Here is a 22,324-nt window from a genome sequence, read left to right as displayed (position 1 = left end):
GTTCCAAGTTCCTTTGCTGGAAGAGGGGTTGAAATTGAGTGTCTGAGGGCAAAAGTGTTTTAAAGTGCTCTCTATAGCAATAATTTAAGTACAAAATACAGCCTTCAGGCACCCATTTATTTAGAAGTTGCTAAGTGCAGGCAATCTGTGATGACCCTTACCCGCCTACGGCAAAGAGAAAAAAAAGGTCAATCGTTAATCATATCTATGTACTGCATTTTTCACAAAAGGAATTAACTTCATGCTTGTTCAGCTTTCCAGTCTAAAAGGCAATACTATGAGGAGTAAGGTTTTTTGAGATATTTGATCTCTAGGAACTGACAAAGAGCATTAGCCTGTAGCGTATAAACCTCTACTCAGACTTAGCTCACCAGCTACATGTGCTAGTTTTCATTTGGTAACCTAGAAACGGCAGGGTAGTTTTCCATTAGAAAATACAACTCTCTTGAATGGCTATGCATTTTAGCATGAAATATAGAACTATTTACAAAATACTAAAAAGGAAGGAGTAATGAGTTCCAATTAATCTCTGCTTTAGTGTTTAATCTCAGTGCATTTTGGCTTTTTTTTATACCTGCTGCAAAAGAATAAGTGTGGCTTTTATCCACATACGGAATGGAGTGAACAGTGGAAAAAGTGTGAAAAACTGCTCTTTGATTATGAGAATAGATCCAACAGCACGGAAAATTTCATTTTTCCATACATCATTCAAATACTTGTGACTCTTTCCAAACACACTTATTACACAACAGGGCATATTAGAATTTTACATTTTTAACCACAGAGAACTGGTCAAAATGCCTGCCTCTGTTTTGTAAGTAGAAGATAATGACTGTGCGACACCACTGTAGTGGCATAACTTCAAAGGGCTGGATATATGAATTCTGCAGTTATAAAGTCTTGCACTACATGAAGTGTGCTGTCTTTGTACTTGATAGTATAAATAAATGCTCTTCACTTTTTATTTTAGATAAAAAGATGAGGCATATTGGAAACAAGGATAAGCTTATGGTGGAATACAAGAAACCACAAAGAATATTGACTCCCTTGTTGCAACAAGAAGTTTGTCTCCCTGTCCAGGTCCTTAAAAGACAGTAAAAGGTGATGGGTGAAGGTCTTGTGTATTCAGCAATTATTTAAATTACATTGTGCTTAGAAACCTAAATATTAGAATCTGCTGGTGAACTGGTGCTATTGAAGAAAATGGAAGTTTCACTTTGCAAAGATTTTTACAAGCTTATGCAGCTCAACAGATTTTTACAGACACAATTAAAACACATATGAAAGTAACTGAGATTTAAGTATGATTAAATATAATTAAAGCATTTGACAACGTCCATGTTGTTATGAATATTGCTGGCTGTGATGGAGACAAAATTTCCTTTTAAACTGAATGCAAGCTCAAAAAGTAATAGGCATTCTAATATGAAGAAGTTAATCTTTTTAAAAATCACATTTAAAGTCTCAAAGAATTAATTTCATTGGGGTTTTTTGTTGCCTTGATACAGAGATATTCATGAGGTTCAACAGATTTACTATATTCTCTTACAATCCTGAGATTTTCAAGTACATTAATATATTTTACAGTAGATTTTTTTCCTGTGAGAATATTTGACATGAATGAAGTTAATTTTTAATCAGCTGACACGTACTTTTCAGTCTTTTTTAAAAATTGCATGACAGCAAGTCAGAGTGGGCATAGAAAATAGCACAAAATTAATTGGCTGGTTTGGCAATTCCATACCAATAACCAAAACAAAGGTTTCAGTTAAACAATTGTTCTCATCACTGCTCCTATACTTAGAATAAATTACATAAAATGAATTTTTCCTTGTGCATGTTGATTGTCATATTTCCTGAGTTTCCATAGATGACGGGCTGTGACAGGAGATATCCAGAACCACTTTTTTGAAACTGTTCTGATTTGAGATGGTTGCAAGGAAAACCAGAAAATACATGAAAAAAAGAAGTGTTATGACTTCTTACCAAAGAATGATACGTGCTATCATCATTTGAAAATCATCATTATAGAAAGGTAGAGAAATTTATGAAAGGAAGTGAAAAATGTGGTAAGAAATCAACAAAAATAAAACCAGATTCTGTAATCTTTAAAAAGATTAGGAGAAATTGGCAAACACTTAAGCACATAGCAGTGGGCCATGTTGAGCACAAAATACTTTCCCATAGTATTCAACTTCTTCTTCTCCTTCATCAGGAACTGGAAACAATGTCGTGTCTTCAGTCTGATTCACAGCTCTACATTATTCTGTACAAAGCATGATGGGCTCATTTTCCCTAGCCTGGCTGGGAGAACCAAGTACCAATCTGCCTAACGTGCATTATGCAGTATAGAAAAAACAGTATTCTGCACAATGCACCGCCAAATTGACCACAGAACTTTGTGGCACTCACTGCAGCCAGGTATTGTCAAAAGGATAATTTAGAATATTTCACAGCTCATTGAATTCTGGGTGATATCTTCCTTTATTATCCATAAAAATACATAGAGAGGTGCTCAACCTTTTTTTCTTCTAATTTCAAAATATTATAACAGAGTTCAGTAGGAAGGCTCCTCCCATTCTACCGTTGTTGGGTAAATTATAGACATTTCAAAGAAAATAATAAATGTCTGCTTAAGACAGTTTTATTTCAGAGGGGAAAAAGAGATTAATTTTAATACATGCAAATATTTCTAACATACATTCCTTTTTTCAAATACACATATAGACATCAAGACAAACAGAGAAAAGTACTGAAGAAAAAAAGGTAGTGTGCTTTTCTTTATATCTTAGTATGATAAGCTATTGATCATTTAAATATTTTTTTCTAATTTACTGGTTAATGCTACAAATTAATTCTTTAATGTAACAATCTAATTGAATAAACTGTTAAGACAGGTGTTAAATACTCTTTAGAACCACTGAGATGCTTTTTTTCTAAAACTACAAAGTTGTCTTTATAGTAAGCATAAGGTTAGAAGAAATATGTCAGCCATGGCTAGTAATTCATGTTAATTATTTTATCTAACTATACAGGCTAACAATGTGGATAGTGCAGAAATAATCTTTTGAAACTTGTGTTGGATAGCTTTGCACATTTCCTTTAGTATTTCTAGCTCAAACATTATATCCTAAGTTATATGTAGAGATATATAACTGCAAGACTGTAGCATAGATAGTAAGGTAAATCTGCAGTTTAAGGAATCAAGCTTAATCAGGACCAAGAAATTAGTCAGAGCAGTGGCAATAGTCAGTCCTGTGGCATGGTGGCAGCCTGCCCCAGTAGTATCTGAGCACACACAGCTGAGGCTATCTCAGTGTTCCTGAGGCTCCCCTGCTTTAAAGGACATGCTGGCAAATTCATCACTCGGTTATCCCGTGGTTCCCATGGCTCATCCTCTTCTCATAACTCTCAATGCATTGGACTATCAGAAAAGAGCAACAACAAAAAAGGTATGGACAAAAGCAGAGACAAGGACCCTCTTGGTGGAAAAGTGTCCTACCAAGCTCTGCAGGCTCTTCTTCATCCTAAAAATATGAGTTGTTTCTGTTCAGGAGCCCAGCTTCAGAAGGCAGGGGACAGAGCGTGCTTACCTGTCTGATGCAGGCTGGGAGAGAACTGGGAAGGGTGTCCCATTTCCTGAGTGATTTGGCAGGTATGATGCTGGATGAACCAGCATTTCATGTGGCAGTGAAAAGCCTGGTCCAGTTTAGCATTTAGAAGACTGCTGTGGGTCTCTAGCCTCTGGGTGGAACCTTTTGCCTGAAATATCAAAGGAGCAGTGGTCACCCTGAGCCCACACATACCCTGACACCACACCCCAGCAAGGCACAGCTGTGGAGGTATGTCTTGTGCTCTAGGCCAACACTGTTCTCCAGGAATGCGTGTGTTTTGGAAATGTCTTTTACACCTCGAACAATACAGTCTGAGAACTTGGCAGGCAGCTTCTACTCCTGGGGTCTGCAGCCTAAAAGAACATTTTAGCGCCTATCTTGTAGACAGACAGGCTGATTTTGGAAATAACCCTTAGTGTCAGAATTACAAAGCTGTTCAGAGGATTAACTCCTATTGAGCATCTCAGCTTTGAAGGAAATTGCACTAGGGAGTACTCACTGAGGCAGAGTTTCAGCTACTGTAAATAAATACCATTGATTTGGGCTTTCACAGAGCTCCATAACTGAGTATATTTAAAGGAGCATGGTGCGCATAAGATTTAAAAGTAAATTTGAAAAATCAGAGTCCTGGCACCCTGACATCTTTATGATTACAAAAATAATAATCATCCTCCTTAAAAAAAATCACACAAAAAAAGCACACACACAAACAAAAAACAAAACACAAAACCAAAAAAAAAAAAATCACCCCGAGAAATGAAACTGGTAGTGAGATCAATCCTCTGAACAATCCTCTGAATATTAAATCTTTCCTTTTTCTGAAGTAAGTTTCTTATCTTGGGAGTAAACTAGCAAATGCTGGTAACAGCTATACTTCAACTGTTCTGCCCGCTGTGTTTCCTTGGTCCTCTCCTCCTGTTCCCTAGTTCTTCAATAAGACCTGGAGAGGAGGCAGGTGGTTAAGGTGCACAGTAAGTTAGAACAAGCTATTTCTGAGCATTCTTCAAAACATTTAGATGCCTAACAGAGAAGGTGGCTGGGAATTTAGGTCAGGTGAGGGTCATAAAGAGGGTTAATTGCTGAGCTACCCTGACAAAACTAGGGGTGTGGAAGAGTCCAGCTTCTTGTGTTCCTTGGTGGGTCCAGCCCTTAGAACAGCCTGTTTCTTCACTGAAACATTGTTTTACCCCAAGACACACAGCCAAGGGAGAGCAGAAGACTAGCAGAAGGAGGAGTATCATGAACACATTACAGTCAGAGAAGTTCTTTAAGGTAAAGGAATGTGTCTGAAATGAATAAAGAAAACAACAGGTTCTAACTTTCACCGCCTTTCAATTATTTTGTAGAAACTGTGAGTTTCTTTTTCGTCCTGTTGATCCAAACTCTGGTGACTGCCTTTCCTATATTCAGAAGTCTTTCTCAAAGAGATGTGAGTTTACACCCTTTAAAGACTTAGTTGTACTATTGATCATTGAATATTCCTTTGAACATTGAATTGAAACATTTCCATTTTTGACTCAAAGATTATTTTTATTATTATGGAAAAGGTTTTACTTTTCTTTAATTTCATATATTCATTTTCAAATCACACAGATGGTAGCTAACCTAAAATACCCTTCAAGGTATTCAACACTCAGTTTTTTAATGACAATATATTTTATTACATTTATTCCCTTTCAGCAAAGTTTCTAAGACCTTAAAAAATCCACAGAACTATTTTACAGTTTATATGGTTTGCTGAGCTGGTTGCTATCCATGGCTGTGTCATTTTGCTTCACTGATTCTTTTTTCCTCCCTCTTAACTATTTGAGTGAGTGGTACAGCATGAAATAGCATAGTAACTGTTCAACATATAATTTCCAAATTACAGTTGATGGAGTTTATTCAAAAGAAATTTTAAAAATTCCAAAAGGAAAGGACAAATCTGTGGGAAATGTTGTAACTAAGCAGCAATAAACAATGGTTTGTTTACACTGGAAAGTCTACTTACATAATCCAAAGAGCAAATATTGGGTCCCAACCTGCCAGACTCATAAAATATTTAAAGAATTCTAATATTGCATTTCCAATTGAGCTTTTGGAAGTTTCTCTTGTGTGTAGCTTACTAGTTTTTAAACTAGTTTTTAAATAAGAATATTGATAAGTTTAGGTTTGTTTTCTTTCTGGTTTTGTCACTTGTTCAGGTGCTGTTCACTGATATTACTATGGTACAAAAATAAAGCTGTTGTTTTGGGATTGTTTTTTTGAAAAAAAAAAAAACATATTGTTCTTATTATGCTATGTGTGATGTGATTTTCCCTGTGGATTATCCTGGTAGAATTAGTATGTTTACGGAATTTGAATTAAAACAGATTACATACCTGCAAAGGAGTGCACTATAGATTTTGTTTTGTCTTCAAATCTCAAAAATAAGCAATTGTTTCAAAAAGACAAGCTGAAAGTACCAAAAGATAAAAGAAATAAGGGCAGTACCACAAATAATCAAAACAGTCTGGTATTCCAGATATTTAACCTCAACTTTTCCCCTTTTTTTACCTTCAGTAAAGCAGGGATGTATTCTGACGGTCTCTAAAAGCAGTAAAACAATACCATCTTCTCAGCTTATGGATGTTTGTGTATCAAGACTCCAACTGAGACCTTCTGTGTAATCAAATCCATTACATTGTTATTTTGGCATTTTACTATCAGGGGGAACATAAGAAAGGACCCAATGCTACAAGGTTTCATTTGTAAGGCTGTGCACAACTTAGAATTATCTGCTATGACATTTGAGAACTCAGGAAATAAACCAACTTGTTAGTAGTACAGTTCTGTGTATCCTCATCAATTTCACATGCAAGCATTTGTATATCTGAAAACCTTCAGCAAGTGAAATTTAAAAAAACCCAAACATCCATTGCAATGTGTCCTTGTTCAGGAGTACAGAAAACCAAAACAAGATGTTTTTAATGGTATATGACATTGTAAACAATTTAAGTCTTCAGCATAAGTTGAAAGGACACTTTAGTTTAGGATTTTAGATTTTTAGCTGAAGTGTAGGATAACCACATGATGCTATTATTGCTCAAATAGTGAAGAGAAGCCTTGTGTCCATGTTATTCTCAGAAGAAACTAGGTTCCTATTTTCCTGTGCACGTGAAGAAAGCTTTCCACTGGAGAAGGCTGTGCAAAATGTGCTTTTCACTGTCAGGCTGTAATGCTCTTCCTAGCCAGCCAAGCAGAACTGGTACCTGAATTGTAGGCACGCTCATGATGCCTCCACCACTAACCCCTTTCCAAAAAAAAAAACCCAAACAAAAACCCCAAACACAGTATCCAGCAACATTTTTACATATGCTTCAAGAGAAAAGTGGAATCAGGCATAGATGAGCCAGGTACACATTTTGCAGTATGTGGACATAGATGATTATCAGCTGTCATGGTAACACCTTCATTTACTGGGATTCTGTCCTGAGTAATTCAGCAGATTTGTAAAAGTCCAAAAGATGCATAGATCCTAATTCTCAGGTCTGCCTTCTAGTTCTGTTTGTTTAATGATTTTTTTTTGTCTGTTTGTTCAATTTCTCTGTGATTTCTTCTGTAGGTTTCAGCAGAATATATACGTATGCACACATACAACTACATAAGTATGTGTATTGTTTTGTAAATGTTTTCAGTCATGCTTTCTTCTGCTTTGCACCATTTACTCATATACCTTCCATGTTCTCATTTATTTTTTGCTCAATGAAACCTTATAATAAATTATTAAATATAACCTGACAGTGACAGAGTCTTCCTGTTTTGTTTTCTTCTGGGCAAGGGGGGGAGTGAAGGGTGTGAAGCAGTGGGGGAGGAGAGAGGGGCTACACTTCAGTTGCATCCCCAAAAAGAAAATACTGAAATTACTGTGGTGAGTGGCAAGAAGCCTGTAAAACTACAAAGCTGTCAGATACCAAGCTGCTGTTCATACTTTTAAATCTAGGTTCAAGGAGCCCTGATGCATTTGCTTTTGTCAGCTGAATAGCACTGTTTGCCCAGCAGCAAAATAACACCTCCTGTGTGGAAAATCATGGGTATTTATTATTCCATAGAGCTCTCAATTTGAGATGCAAAAACCATGAACATAGACAACATCAAACACATTTTCTTTCTCACCCTGTCACATTGGCTTCTCATACACATAGATTTCTCAGACCAAATTAACTTTATGTAAACATATGCAGCTACATTCTGCATATTAGAGCTGTTCTAAAATTGATACTTAAGAGTCCACCTACTAGATAAAAGTGTTTCTATTGCAGAAGGACAAATAGTCTCTAATCCTGCATATGAATTAAGGGATAGGGTAACTGTAGGCTGCAATACAACACCAACACAGCCAGGGTCACGTCACTGTCCTGCCAAAGCAGCCCAGGCTGTGCCCAACACAGCCAGTTTGATCTTCCACATCTTGCCAGCACAGAGAAAATAAAGTCTATTCTGTAAATAAAAGGCCTGTGCTTTGATTACTTCATTCTTAAGAAAGAACCTAATGGTCTTTTCTTGTGTTTGTGTGAGATGTTTTTGCAGTTGACATAAATCTCCTCTGTCTGCCTGAGTGATGATTCTTCTCCTCTTCTTTCTCTGCTGCATCTGCCATGAAAATTGGATCTTCCATAACTGTTAGAAGGAGGGTAGAAGAACATTAAAAGGAAAGAAAAAATAATAAAAAAAGAAAGAAAAAGTTGAAGGTCTTTTCTCAAAGCAGCTACCACTTTGAAAAAGCAGAAAAAATTTTCTTCAGATGCTGATTTATAATTGGGAAGTATGAAACCATCAATAAAAATGGAGTTTTGTTTTCTTGTTTTCTGTGAATACATTTCAGATCCAAATCATATGAAAAAAAAGAAGTTGCAGCTTGAATATGTTTTCCAGCTGTCTCACATCTGGTCCCTGATAAAGCGCCAGTGAAATGCCCCCTTCCCCTCACACACACTCTTCAGATACTGACACAGTCTCACTTACATCCATTTTAAAACATGAATTATTCTGAAGCTATTGACTATGCTAAGGATTAGTCATTTCATTAAGACAACTTAATGTTACAGTGCCTGGGTGAACTGGTATGGAGGAAAGGCAATTTCTGAAGCAAAAGACCAGTCCCTAACCTACAGCCACTCTAGGAGGAGCTTCATCCTGGCACAATCAGTGACCCAACAGTCAGAATGAGAGAAATTGGCTTTATAAGGACATCTTGACAGTGGAGCTTGTCACTGGATCATACAGGAGTGACACCTGAGAGGAGATAGGTGGAAAGCCAGAGTCTCACATCCACTGTGAAAATGGGGTCTCACATCCACCATAAAACACTCATTTCCCTAAACACACCCCGGATTAAGGGTGTGAAGAGACAAGATGGAAGCAGTGAAACTGGCTCCTGTCTTTCCAATTTTAAACTTCAGGGCTTGAGTAGGATTATTAAGGGGGAGAAAAAAAGACTCAGTGTCCAAAAACACAGATTACTACAATGCAGAAAAAAAAAAAAAAAAAAGAAAAAAAAAAGAAAGGAGATGCACTGAAGCATCTATCCTAAAGAATTGTAGAATTGTAGTGAAGCTGAACTGGAACAAACAGATAAGAAAAGAAGTATCATAGAATATAATTTTGTGCCTCAGTTTTACAAGTGATGACTTGGGGAAAAAAGACATTATAAAGGCACAAATAATAAAAAGACTATCAAACGAAAAGAGATAATTTGTTAATAACATGGAACAGAGTAGTCTCTAAATGTAGCTGCAAAGCATTAAATGATATTCATCAAAAAATAACAAATAGTAGAAATCATATTTTAAAACCTTCAATTTTTCCTATTTAAATTAAGATTAGACTATAAGATTCAAGGAATATAAAGAGTAGACACAGAAGGGAAAGATCTTAATAAATATACAGTACAAACCATAAGTATGCTTCATCTTAACAGGTGACCTTACCCAGATCTGAGTAGAGTACAAAACTTTTGATAAAGCCTGTTGCATCCTGGGATTGGGTTTTAAGTGTTCTTATTTGTGTTAGCTAGCCGAGTCTTGTGTACCCTCGTGCTTCCCCCGTGTTGTTCCCTCTCCCACGGTGTCTAACCCCATGCTGCCTGCCGTTGGGCTTTCCCCTCTGCCACTCCTGTAACCACTCCCTCGTCTGGCCCCGGGAACCCCCGTGTCCGCTGCCCCATCCCCACGATCCCACTCAGCCCGAGGCTCGGTGTCCGCCCCTGCAGTTCCCTGGTTGGTCGCTGTCTTACATCATCACCGCGGCACCTGCACTGATTGGGGGGGGGACGTCTGCCCTCCCTATCACATCCCTATATCATCCCACTCCTTCCCAGGTCCCGGCGCCATTTCCCCCACGTGGAGTGGGAAGCGCAGGTTGCTACCCCCCCACTGCATCTCTCAGCGACAATAAAGCCTTCCTGCCTTCCTCATGGGTGATTTGGACATTCCTTCCCTCTTTGCCTCAGACCCTCGCGTGGGTGACAGAACCTGGCAGACCCCAACCGGCATGCCAGCCGAGCGGCACGCGGGAGAGAAGTGGCAGACCCGGGCGTCCAGGGGGAGGCCGAAGGGCGCTGGAGCTGCTCCAGGCCTGGGAGAAAGAGTGCAATGCCACATAAGCCTCTGTGATCCTCCTCTTCTTTCTGAAGATATACATTTAGTCAGAAACATAGTGGAGGAAACTGCATGATACATAATAGTATAGTCTAAAATATCTAATTCCAATATAATGCTGATACTGCTTACTTTCCAACTGAAATCAATAAATACAATAGAAATCCAGGTAGACTTGCAAACTGCAACATGCATGAGATTAGCACTATGTCATAAAAGCCTGAAAAGGCCCTTTGATTTGGGGAAATATTAATATGTTGCCCAAAATTCCAGCAGCCTTATATATTGTGGTAGGGGAAGGAATACATTTTCTGCTCACTATTTTTTTTCTTTGGAAGAAGAGAGATTCTTGATCAGACCACTAGAGATATTTGGCAGGGAATACAGCAGACAGATAATGGTTTAAACTATTAATTTGGATCCAGCTGTAAATCTAGAACATAAAATCAGAGGACAAAAAAATTGCTGGAAGATGTAGAAAATTTCAAGATATCACCTGTTCTCTATGCTCAAAATAGGAATATCAATGCCTTGCTTGATTTTATCCCTGACAAATCACCCCTAACATGTTGTTTCAGCTAATACCACAGTAAGCATTTAGCTGACAAAGGAACTTGAGTAAGCCATTTGTTTTCCCAGTGTGAAAAAAAGGAAAAAAAACAAGAAAATGTCACTTTTTCATAGGCTGTAGAACTGATAGGTTTTTTCAAGTTTAAAATTTTGGTGAGAAAATTCAATTTTTTATGGATATCTTTTTTTTTTTTTTTGTTCTGAGGGGGATAGTAGAATGAGCTGTTAACACATCCATCCTTACCTGCTTCAGTATATTATGCAAATTGATTTGCTACTCACTTTTTTGTGATAAGCAGTGGTGATGAAGATCAGTAAGAAATCTAACACTGAAACAGCAGAAGAAATCCTTTCAACTAGGTAGGTAATAAGCCTTTTGTGATCCCGAGCTGCTAAAAATGTGATTGCAATAAATACAATTGGTAATTTGTAAAAATTTAAATCAGCATGAACTTTTTATGACAAACTAAGCTGAAAAATCAAAGATTATATAAAGACATTATTCCATGACAGCTTGTGCTCAATATTCAGACCTTACAGCAATTTTCTCATTTCTAAAAAGCCTTTGTTATGCTGAACCAGCTCTTAACAAAGTTGTGACTGGGATGACCAAAGGTGAGTTGCGGCAGCTACCTGCTACGACCTCAAGCAGACGAGATGAGCTGGCTAGCACTGCCCATGTGAGGCCGGGTGGCTGCCACGTGAGAGGGCACCTCAGGGGAACGGCATCTGCCACCCTGGTAGTGCTGAGTGCTGCGGCGTGGGTAACGCAGCTTTGGTAGCTTCACACGCTGAGAGGAAATGAAGAGACGAAAGAAGGACACTTGTTTGCAAGCCCAAAGAGTCTTTATTCCCCCAGGCGGGGCAGGAACAAAGATGCTCTTGGTGTGGATGCAGTGACAAAATGCCGATGAAACAAAGGATGGCAGCAGATTAAATAGATGGGCAGACAGGGGTGGAAACCTGGCTCACCCAATGGGGACAAACGAGACAGAAATGACATCAATTATAACAACCAATGGTAACACAACAGAGGTGGGTATAGAGTCCTGGGACAAATAGGCTAAGGTGGGGTGATTGATACAGAACTTTCTTGAAGAAGCTGGGGGTGTTTACAAGATTGACACTCAACAGAGAGTGAACAAACCTTGACTGATGGGACCAAATAAGGAGAAAACAAGGAGAGGTGAGGAGATTGACAGGTAACTGGGGATCTGAGTGGCGGGAACTCTCGGGGTAAACAACTTGGAACAAACCACTGTGAGAGGAAAAATAGGGGAGTGCAAGGAACAAACCTAACTAACATTAATAAAACATCTGACTAAATAAAATCAACCCACAACAGTATGACCCACAACAGCGCAGCAGTACGAAAAAAAAAATAGCTATTCTTTGTATAATCCTTTTCTATCTCCTTCCCTCCCCAGTGAGAAAGCAGTCTATACATAAGTTACTCAATATATGGTTAATAAAAGTTCTCAGTCTACTAAAATCAATATTCTTGGCTAACACAAAGCTGTGAGGAGTGGCTGATACCCCAGAGGGCTGTCTGAAAACTGTCCTTCAGAAGGACCTCAATGGGTTGGAGAGATGGGCAGAGAACTCTCTGAAATTCAATGAGGGCAAATGCAGGGTCCTGCACCTGGAGAGAAATAACTTAACACACCAGTACAGGCTGGGACTGATCTGCTGGAAAGCAGCTCTACAGAGAAGGATGTGGGGGTCCTGGTGGACAACAAGCTGTCCATGAGCCAGCAGTGTGACCTCTTGGCCAAGAAGGCCAATGGGATCCTGGGGTGCATTAGGAAGAGCATTCCAGCAGGTCAAGGGAGGTGATCCTCAGACCTAGTGAGGCCACATTTGGAGTGCTGTGTCCAGTTCAGGGCTCCTCAGTGCAAGAGAGTCATTGAGCTCCTGGTGTGGGTCCAGCACAGGGTAACAAAGGACATCAAAGGGCTGGAGAGTCTCTTTTATGAGGAAAGGCTGAGGGAGCTGAGCCTGTTCAGCCTTGGAAAGAGATGATTGAGAGGAGGCATCATCAATGTCACAGAATCACAGAATCAGCTAGGTTGGGAAAAACCTTTGAGATCATCAAGTCCAACCTGTAGCTCCATAAGTATCTGAAGGGAGGGTGCCAAGGAGATTAATGAATCCAGGCTTTTCTCAGTGGTGCTAATTAACAGAACAAGAGGCAATGGGCAGAAACTGATGCACAGGAAGATCCACCTAAATGTGAGGAAGAACTTTACTGTGTGTGTGCCCAAGCACAGGGACAGATTGCTCAGAGAGGTTGTGGAGTCTCCCTCACTGGAGATATTCAAGAACCATCTGATCACAATCCTGTGCCATGTGCTCCAGGATGCCCCTGCTTGAGCAGGGAGGTTGAACCACATGACCCACTGTGGTCTCCTCCAACCTGACCCTGCGGTTCTATGATTGTAAAGGTTGTCCCATTGGAGATACCAAACAATCATTCAATATTTCCATGGACAGCAAATTATTTTGCAGAGTAACAGGAAGATCATCTCAATCCTCAAGAGATTTTCTGTTCAGTACTGCACGCAATGGTATCAGTTATTTTCTGCTCTAATTCAAAAACAAATGTGTTTTGTTTTTAACAAAAAAAAATTCACAAAAATTTCTCCTGTTATCATCCCCCTTTTTTTAATCACCTTGTATTGTACCTGCCTTGATGATGGATGTCAGAAAACCTGCCCCATTTGTTCTAGCCTAAGTAAAAAAGGCTTTCTTTGAAAACTGCAACCTAGGCAGGAAAAGTTAAACTTATAGTAACTTTGCTTGAAATGCATTGATTTCTTTGGAATGGAGTCATATCTTCAAATGAAACTAAAAACAACCTGTAATAACTAAAGGTAGAGAGAGACAAGAAAATGGCTTAAAGGTATAAACCAATTTATTCTTATAGTGCTCGAGTCTGTGGTGAGGTAATACTTAATTTTTAGGAGAAAAGCATTGGAGAAAAGAACAGAGGTAATATTATCAAAGTCACACAGGTAAGCCATAGCTCAAGTTCTCAGCTATTCACTGGTGAATGGGAGTTAAAATCTGTCTTCAGGTGTGCTCCCTCTTTAAGGTTCTGCTCACTCTACAGCGAAACCACAGCTGCCCCAAAGTGCTTCTATTGGGGTAGACAAGTTATGCGCTTAGTTCACAGGCAAAGGAAAGCAATCAGTGTCACTAATGACAGTAATCCCAGCTAACCAGCTGCTGAGGCATCACCAGATGGCTTTCCTCTCCGGGATCAAAAAGGTTCACATCTTCTTATCTGGCTGTCCTGAATCCCACGTGAGGCTTGCTCAGGTATGCCTCTTTAGCATTAATATGTCCGTTGGAAAGGATAACAAAAAATGCTGATTACAGAAGAGTCTTATCCTTGAATCCAATGCTATTTTAAAGAAAAAAGAAAGAAAATTCTCTCAGGAGTTTGCACTGGTGAAGGTATGTGACACTATAGAGAAGGCTGCCTGATAATACAAACCAACACCTTTTGTTTTATAACCGCGCATGAAATCACTCTACTGCCAGAATGTTTTTGGCTCCTGTGTACTTTAAATGACAGGATGGTTCATATATTCCAAATTCAGGAAAAATGATAATGTCTTTTTTTTACCAGCTGTTATGCTACCCACCAGAGAAAGCCACTGTCTTGTCAGTGAGTACTTAGAGAAATACAATACAACCCATCCTATAAGTAACAAGGGAAAAAAAAATTAAATCTTTTATTTGATTGTCTTCATGGATGGGTGAATCTGGATAGAGTTGTGGATTTCAGCAGCATCCCCACCCTTCATTTTAACGGCTACAGACTTCATTTTTCTGAATTTTCACCTTCGGTTTTATCAGGTCATGATAATAATCTCAGAGTTAATGAGTTTGAGATCTGAGATTATCAGCTGTCAGTTAAATATGGATGAGAAAAATCATTAGATTATTTTTCTTTTAAATAACAAGTGAAAGCCCATATGCCTTTTCTCATCTGAAGTGAGCAAAACCTCCCTTAGGCATTTGTTTTCTTTAACTACACAAAACCTTTTGTAATTACTGACTTTAACATCCCAGTCAAGATTTTGCAGAAACATGTCAGAGGCTTGTCATGTGTCTCTTTAGTTCTCATGTTCTCAACAAAGGTGTTATGCTGACAGGAGGTTATTAAGTATATTTTCGGCATCAGTAAAATTTCTGTCAAGTATTAGTATTTCTCTGCAAGTTTGGGAATTTTTTTTTTGCAGGACACTTTTCAACCTTCAGTGCACCAACTTTGGTTTTGAGGAGGAAGCACTGATGGGCCAGAGAGTTGTTTTAATGAGAGATTCAAACTGCTCTGTCAAGACCTTCATGTATTTTCTCATGTGTCTTGTTGGACTGGGTATCAGTGAAATAGTTTACCCCAGAGCTGAAAGGCAGAAATCCAGCATGAATACATTCAAGCCCAGGGAATGGTTGAGTAGAGACCCACAGAGATGGTTTGATACCTAGTGTTCATACTGAATGACTTCATGAAGGAAGACGGAAGATTATTTCACTCCTGTCCTGGTTCTCCTCACCCCCTTACTGCAGTTGTTATTTTCTGTCTGTTTCCCATGGCCCAGAAGCACTGCTGTCTCCTTCCAGCTCTAAAGGAATGTATGATGTGACGGTGCAACTACTTCCCTGCTTTTCATCTGGATGCTAATGAAGCTTATCCTACTGTGTTCAGCCATGGTGTGATCTCACCCTGAACACTATGTGTAGTTCTGTGCCCCACAAAATTAGAAGTAGGTGGAGATATTTGAATGTATCCAGAGGAGGGCAACAAACCTGGTGGAAGGCCTAGTACAAACTGTAATGTAACTCTGACCCCCTAAACATGCATGTTAAATGCAACCACTAATCTATTTTTCAGATGTAGTGGGACCACACAAAAACATGTTTCTGTTTTACTGTCGGGATCTGTGAGATTTAAATGCTCCCAAGATTGTAGAAAGTCTCTGTCTTTCAGCCCTGCTGACAAAGAAGGAGTCGTAATTCGTCTGTGCTGGTTTTCAAGGTTGTTTATTTTTTCTTATCTAAAATATTTTCCCTCTGACCTGCAGCAGGTCTGTCTTGCAGGACAGCATGCGGGGCTCTGCCCCTCAGTGGGATGTTACAAACATTATATACTAGAAACTATGTGTGCTATATTTACAGTAATGTGCCAATATCTATCACCCGTGTTGAACAGTGTGTCCCCAGCATTAGAAAAATGCCAACACCACAGTGAAACATGGAGGGCATGAAGAAGAAGAAAAAGGACAAGGCACGCCCAATTTTCCTCCATCTTGCCCCCTTTGAACCCCTTATCTAGAATCCTAAAATTCTACTTTTGCACCCGTGACACACTAATTACTACTTATATCAAACACTCAGAGCTTGTAATTAATCCTGTAAGATTGAAAACTCTTTTCCATGGATAGAGATCAGAGACAGTGTCTCTCAGGGCTCTGTACAGCGGGGCTCCTGACCCCCTGCCAGGGTCCCAGACCTTCCAGGTCAGCCAGAGAGGGACGCCCTGGATTCCCACATTTTGCTTTGCCTAAAAGAACTTGCTACCCTGCTTTCTGCTAAAGTGATAAAAAAAGAGTTAAATCTCTGAAAATGTCTATATCTTCAGAAGGGAATAAGTACTTCTTTTTCAGCCCTGCTAATTTTTCAGTCTTTTCATATGACATGTCCCATTGTTTCCCAACCATCTAGCAAAATAATATGTGGATTGCAAGTCTGCTTCCTTTCTTCAACGACCGTCTCAAAGAAAAAAGCACGGTAAGAAAAGCACAGAAAATGGGTTCAGATGTGGAATCTGGTGTCATGACTGATCTCCAAATTGAGAGAAGTTTTAGAAGGAGAGATATGGTGAAGAATACATCAGAAATTAATCCAAAATCTCTTGAACACATTGTATAAATATGTAATATTTGGCTGTTTCTGTAAGAGTTGTCCAACAAGAACTACACTACTTTACAAATACATTGCTTTAAATGTTCCAGGTTTTGAGGTCAAAAAATATTTGCAGAAGTCCAATTTAACATGTAAATTCCTGTTTCCGGAAAACAACAGTCACAATATTTATTGGGATAGAGTGGATAAACTTAGTGATACTGAATTAATCTCATGGTTTAATTTTTGCTAGCATTCAAAAACATTAAATGCAGCTTGCTGACTTTTAGTGATACAAGAACTGCTTTCATGATGCTTGAATTCCTTCCTCCCTCCATTTTTTCATGGACGAATTCCATGCTGTTTTCTTTGCAAAAATTCATTCACCTCCAGAAAAGAAGCCAGCTGCTTCTTTCTACCATACCACCTCTCAGAATCAGCAATTTTTGGACTGTTATCTCTTCTGAAAATAATCCTGTGCTCTTAATACAGCTTTCACCTAAGACTCCTGCTCTTCAAAAGTTCTTGAGGTCCTCTCAGCAACAGCTTAAGAAAAAAGGGGTTCTTATCTTTTCTCTTACTCTCTCAACCTAAAACCTAAACAGCAGCTCTCCTCCTCTCCTCACACCTTCTAGACTCAGTATTTCAAAATAACTCTGGAACTGGGCAAGGCGAGAAGAATCGCTTCACCCATGCAGAATCACACCAACAGGCTTAAAGCGTTGGAAGAGTTTGGTTGAAAATCTGAGCTGGAGCGTGGCTTAGCTGTAATGCTAAGCCAAAGAAAATGACATGACTGAACTGGTAGAACATACCAAAAAAAAATAGTGCAGTAAGTTTCTGGCAGCAGTTTGTTTATTCTAGCCACAACTGTTGGATCACGTAGGGTAAGTCACTCATGAGTTTGTGAGAGACTTCACTGTCTGTGCCACAGGGTGCAGTAGGAGCTGATGCCTGGCCTGCTATTTTTCTCCACTTACTGTTTTTCCATATCACACCAGAAATATTAATTGTGTGTTATGAAAAAGCTCCGAATGTTGAAGAGAAATAATAGGAAATCTTTGATATTTCACTTTCTTTGAGATTAATGAAAACTCAACAAAATGCACTTAATGATGCAGGGTGAGGGCTTAAAAGGGATATAATGGAGTGCTGTCTGAATTATACTGTACTTTGTATTCGACTTTTTTTTTTTTCTCCAATAAACAGCCACAACTATGCTGACATTGCTGGGACTAAAATCATAAACTGAATTTGTTTCAAGAGCAGAAGAAGCATGGAAATTAAACTCTCTTCTTTTGGAGAAGAAATATTTTGTATAGGTAGAACTGATCATTCTGAAGGCTACAGTATTTTTTTCCAACTATAGGTTTTCATTTTGGTGTTAGATGCACTGCACTTGAGAGTAAGGAAATATTTCTATTACTCCACAATTGAGACGTGCTTGATTATATCAATATAGTCAGGATTTTTAAATTTGAATGTTTAAAATTGTCAGAGGTGAGGACTTTTTGTCCTGTTTCCTGTATTTTTATCATATTCTGCTCATTTTCATAGATTTTTGTTGTCAAGTATTCAAAGTAAAGCAGGTCATCATGGGTTTTTTTCCAAGCATATTCTCCTCTTTTCAATTAACCATATCACAGTTTAAACACATTCTGGGGTTTTAGAGCATGCCACAGCACTGCCAAACACTCGCGTATCACCAGGAACAAGGACAGAGCAATGAAAGCTGTACTGCATGCTTCAACAGAGGGAGGTCTGGGATTAGGTCTTCAAAATGCATTTTACAGAGAAGAAACAAAACCAAAGCAATTTTTTTTTTTTTTTTTTTTTTTTTTTTTTGGGTCATAATATAAAATAGAAGGAAAGGTGGAGTTTAACCCACAGTCTGAGAAATTTCAAGTGTCTATGTGTTGGGACACATAGGTCCCATTATAAGCAAACTGTGACAATAGTAACAGCAAAACCTAGAGAACTTCTCAGCTCTCCATGAGGAAAATAAGGTGGAGCACAGTTTAGAAATGTCTACATGACAAATACTACTGTGAGTGTGCTCTTTGCCTTTGTTGGAGGACAGGTCTCATCTCCAAGGCCCTCAGTACAATGTGCTGATGGGGACTTCTCCTTGTGCCTTCTTTGGGAGAATGCCCACCTCTTCCTGCAAACTCAGGCAGTCCGTCCCCTTCCAAAGCATCTCTTTCTTGTAAGTCATATGAGGACCAGCTGAAAGAGGTGGGGTTGTTTAGCCTGGGGAAAAGGAGGATCAGAGGAGACCTTATCACTCTCGACAATAACCTGAAAATGCTGTAGCCAGGTGGAGGTTGGTCTCTTTTCCCAGGCATCCAGTGACAGGACAAGAGACTCCCTGAAGCTTCACCAGGGGATGTTCTTGTTGGACATCAGATAAAGGTGGTCAGGCATTGAAACAGTCTGCCCAGGCAGGTAATGAAGTCACTGTCCATGGAAGTGTTCAAGAACGAACAGGAATGATTTAGTTCACAAGATGGTGCCCAGTCAAAGTTTGGGCTTGATGATCCTAGAGGTCTTTTCCAGTCTAAATAATTCCATGATTCTATTCTATTCTGTGATTGTTAATATCAAATCAGTTTCTAAAGACAAATAGGTCTGAAGTCCTGCAATGAGATCACTGAGACAAGCTTAAACCCAGCTTATTTTTGAGAAAATAAGATTTACTGTTAACTTTGCTATCTTTCACATGCTGCTAATTGGAATGTGGTATTTAAATAAATCCTCACTTGTTACTGAAGAGTCATTTTATTCGTATAAAACTGCTAATGCCTCAGAAGGTCCCGTTTTGAAAACATTTACCGTTTTTTCCTTTACTTACCAGCCACAGTAAAATTCATCATATAGTTTTTGTTTCTCCCAGCAGCTACATGGAAGTATATCGCAAAGTCAGAGGCTGTAATGTTTTGAAAGACAGTCCTGGAGTTTTACTGATCAGAGCAATCCACTGGTGTACATTCTTTGAAATCTGAACCAAAGCTTTGCTTTCCTGATGAGTTGCACAGAATGACAATATCTACCCAATCTGCTTTAATCCTTTCCCACATCACTTGCTGCATTGAATCTCCAATTTCATCAGGGCAAGTAAAAGCAATGTTTCCTCCCAGCCTGGTAAACATGGGATTATTTTGTTTCTCAGACACTTCAAAAGCATCTGTTGAAAACACAAAACCCAGCAAAAACCTGCTTATAATTAATTCAAGGGAAGTTTAGTATCCACAATTCCAGTACAGCAAATATTAATAAAATTGACTTACAGCAGAATGATATTGAAATCATTTGAAATGCTGAAAAATATAATTTATACCTATATATGACTATATTTTTGTGCACATTTAGACAAAACAGTCTTTATGGAACTCTGAGTCTGTGATGACATTGCAAGAAGGCTATTTCTATAAACTTTGAGTACATGAATGTTCTATTAACAGTTTCAGCAAATAGTCAGCAGCATAAATTATGGGGCCAATCTAATTAAACTTGGTATAATCTTGTTCTTCTTTCACACTAATTATAATAAGAAAATGGTTTGATGTGACCCTCAGGACATGCTTTAGTAAATTATGTTAAAAGACATTCCAGCCTAAGAGTTGCAATTCTCCCATTCACAAAACTCACACCACCTAAATTTAAAAAAAAGATCTTATCCATTCATACACTCTACTTGAGAAAAATCTGTATGGTCTGTCCATGGTATGAAAGAAGACTTCCAGACAAATACAAGACTTCAACCACATAGAAACCATAGATATATCTTAAATAATTTTGACTGAAATCCCTTTGAGTTATTGTTTTTATTAATATAATTTACTGTTTACTACTTAAGAAAAGACATGTTTAAAAGTCTGCAATAGAAAGATTGTCAATTTCTCTGACATTCAGAGCCACTTGATTTCTGAAGTCAACTTTGTAATGCCTGTATCCTGTAAGCTAGGATGTCCCATAAGCACTGTCATCTTGCTGAAGACCTTAATGTTGGAAAAGAATAATGATCATACTGTTTTTCTTACACTGTAAAAGGATCATCTTGCAAGTTCTTCAATGAGATTTTTTTTTATCAGATCTTTTTAAGTAAAAAAAGTCACTACAATATATTTTTAATATTTGTCTCTCTCTGTGGAAACAACTCTAAGGTAAGTAGACTACCTAGGAATAAGTGATTCATGTTGGCAGGATGGAGCCTCTGTTGAGGGAATTGGTAATTTCAGAGAGCCTCTCAGTCTCTGTGAAACAGAGTGAAAAAGTCTAGCCTGCAATTTTTTATCAGTGGAATACAGCACAGAAAAATTACATTCCCTCTGCCTTTGGAGACCTGAAATATGATTAAAACATTGAAATGTAGAAAGACAAAAGGAACACTGTCTAATGAGTTTACCTAAAATAATTAATGAAGAACTTGAAGATCCATGTAGACTGCAATGAAGGAGACTGAAAATTAATGACAGGCAAGGACAGAAGAGAGATAAATTCACTAAATCAAACAGAAGGTATAACACAGTGAAGCTAATTAACTCTTTACACAGCTTGCCAAAGACAGCTAAATTTCTATTACTGAAGTTGACTGCAAAGGCTGGATAATCATTTAAGTTCTCATGCAAATTCCAGCAAGAATTTACTCGTGGAAGTCTAAGTATTATTTAAATTAGACTGAATAACTGCTATGATGGGACTTTACACTTACAAAATAGCTTCCCTGAAGTGCAGTCCCTCAAAATTCACAACATTAAATTGGGTATTTTTTTTTATATACCTTGCAGATACAGATCTGCAGATTCATTCAGATTTGCTAGGGAAGAGGGGTAAATGAAAAAGTGATTGAAACGCATCCTCTCCATGGAACACCGTGTTCTTAGAGGTCAGATCCTTTCCTCAGACCACGAACTTCCAGCAGCAGCCTGCTTTACAATAAACCACATATTCTTGCCAAAGAAATCTTGCCCTTCATTGTGCAGTCTTTGCTCTGGTTTTCCACTATGAGCAAGCCCTACTGCTACCCACATTCACCTCAGGAGTGTTGACATCTCCCCATCTTCTCCTGGGTACATCCTTGCTGTCCAAATTTTTTCATTACAGTGTCACCCTGAACTCCAGGTGTTTCTCCTATGTAAACATGCTTAATAGGGAATTTTGTGCCAAGGAATGATGCTACCTCCAGAGCATCTCCCCCTGACCCAAATGACAGGACCTTATAACTACCAGCCTTCTTCCTTGCTGCTGCTTTGCCATATATTTGCTAGAAATGTGTACAGTACACATATGGTCAACTGGGATCAAAGAGATAAAACATTTCCACCAAACAGATGAAAATCTCTTCTGTCTTAAAATTTATTAGTTAACTCCTGTGTTATATTTGCCAAACAATATATCCCAATTGCTTGAGATATATTATTACAACATTGTAATATACTATAACAGGTACATTACAAAGCTAAGATTGCCTTGAGAATTCAGTGAAGATTTTCTATGTAGAAATCTTGATATAACTGTATAATTTGCATGCATACAAATAATAAACATTATGTTAATAATGAGAACAAGGCACAAACAGCCAAATTAAAATAGAAACAGTTTGGAGATTCT

General features: G+C 38.5%; 1 protein-coding gene across 1 annotated transcript in view; it reads right to left on the bottom strand.

Annotated features, from left to right (window-relative positions):
• Window positions 1-157: 157 nt before the first annotated feature.
• Window positions 158-22,324, bottom strand: part of CD226 (CD226 molecule) — a 35,193-nt gene continuing 13,026 nt past the window's right edge. Inside the window, 4 exon segments of the mRNA XM_053941303.1 lie at window positions 158-165; window positions 10,121-10,208; window positions 11,084-11,193; window positions 19,566-19,898. Coding sequence (XP_053797278.1) covers window positions 158-165; window positions 10,121-10,208; window positions 11,084-11,193; window positions 19,566-19,898 — 539 coding nt within the window.

This window comes from Vidua chalybeata, chromosome 1, assembly GCF_026979565.1.
Source record: "Vidua chalybeata isolate OUT-0048 chromosome 1, bVidCha1 merged haplotype, whole genome shotgun sequence".
In the NCBI taxonomy this organism is placed as follows: domain Eukaryota; kingdom Metazoa; phylum Chordata; class Aves; order Passeriformes; family Viduidae; genus Vidua; species Vidua chalybeata.
Note: the sequence above shows the minus strand (reverse complement) of the source record. Positions and strands in the feature narration are given on the sequence as shown.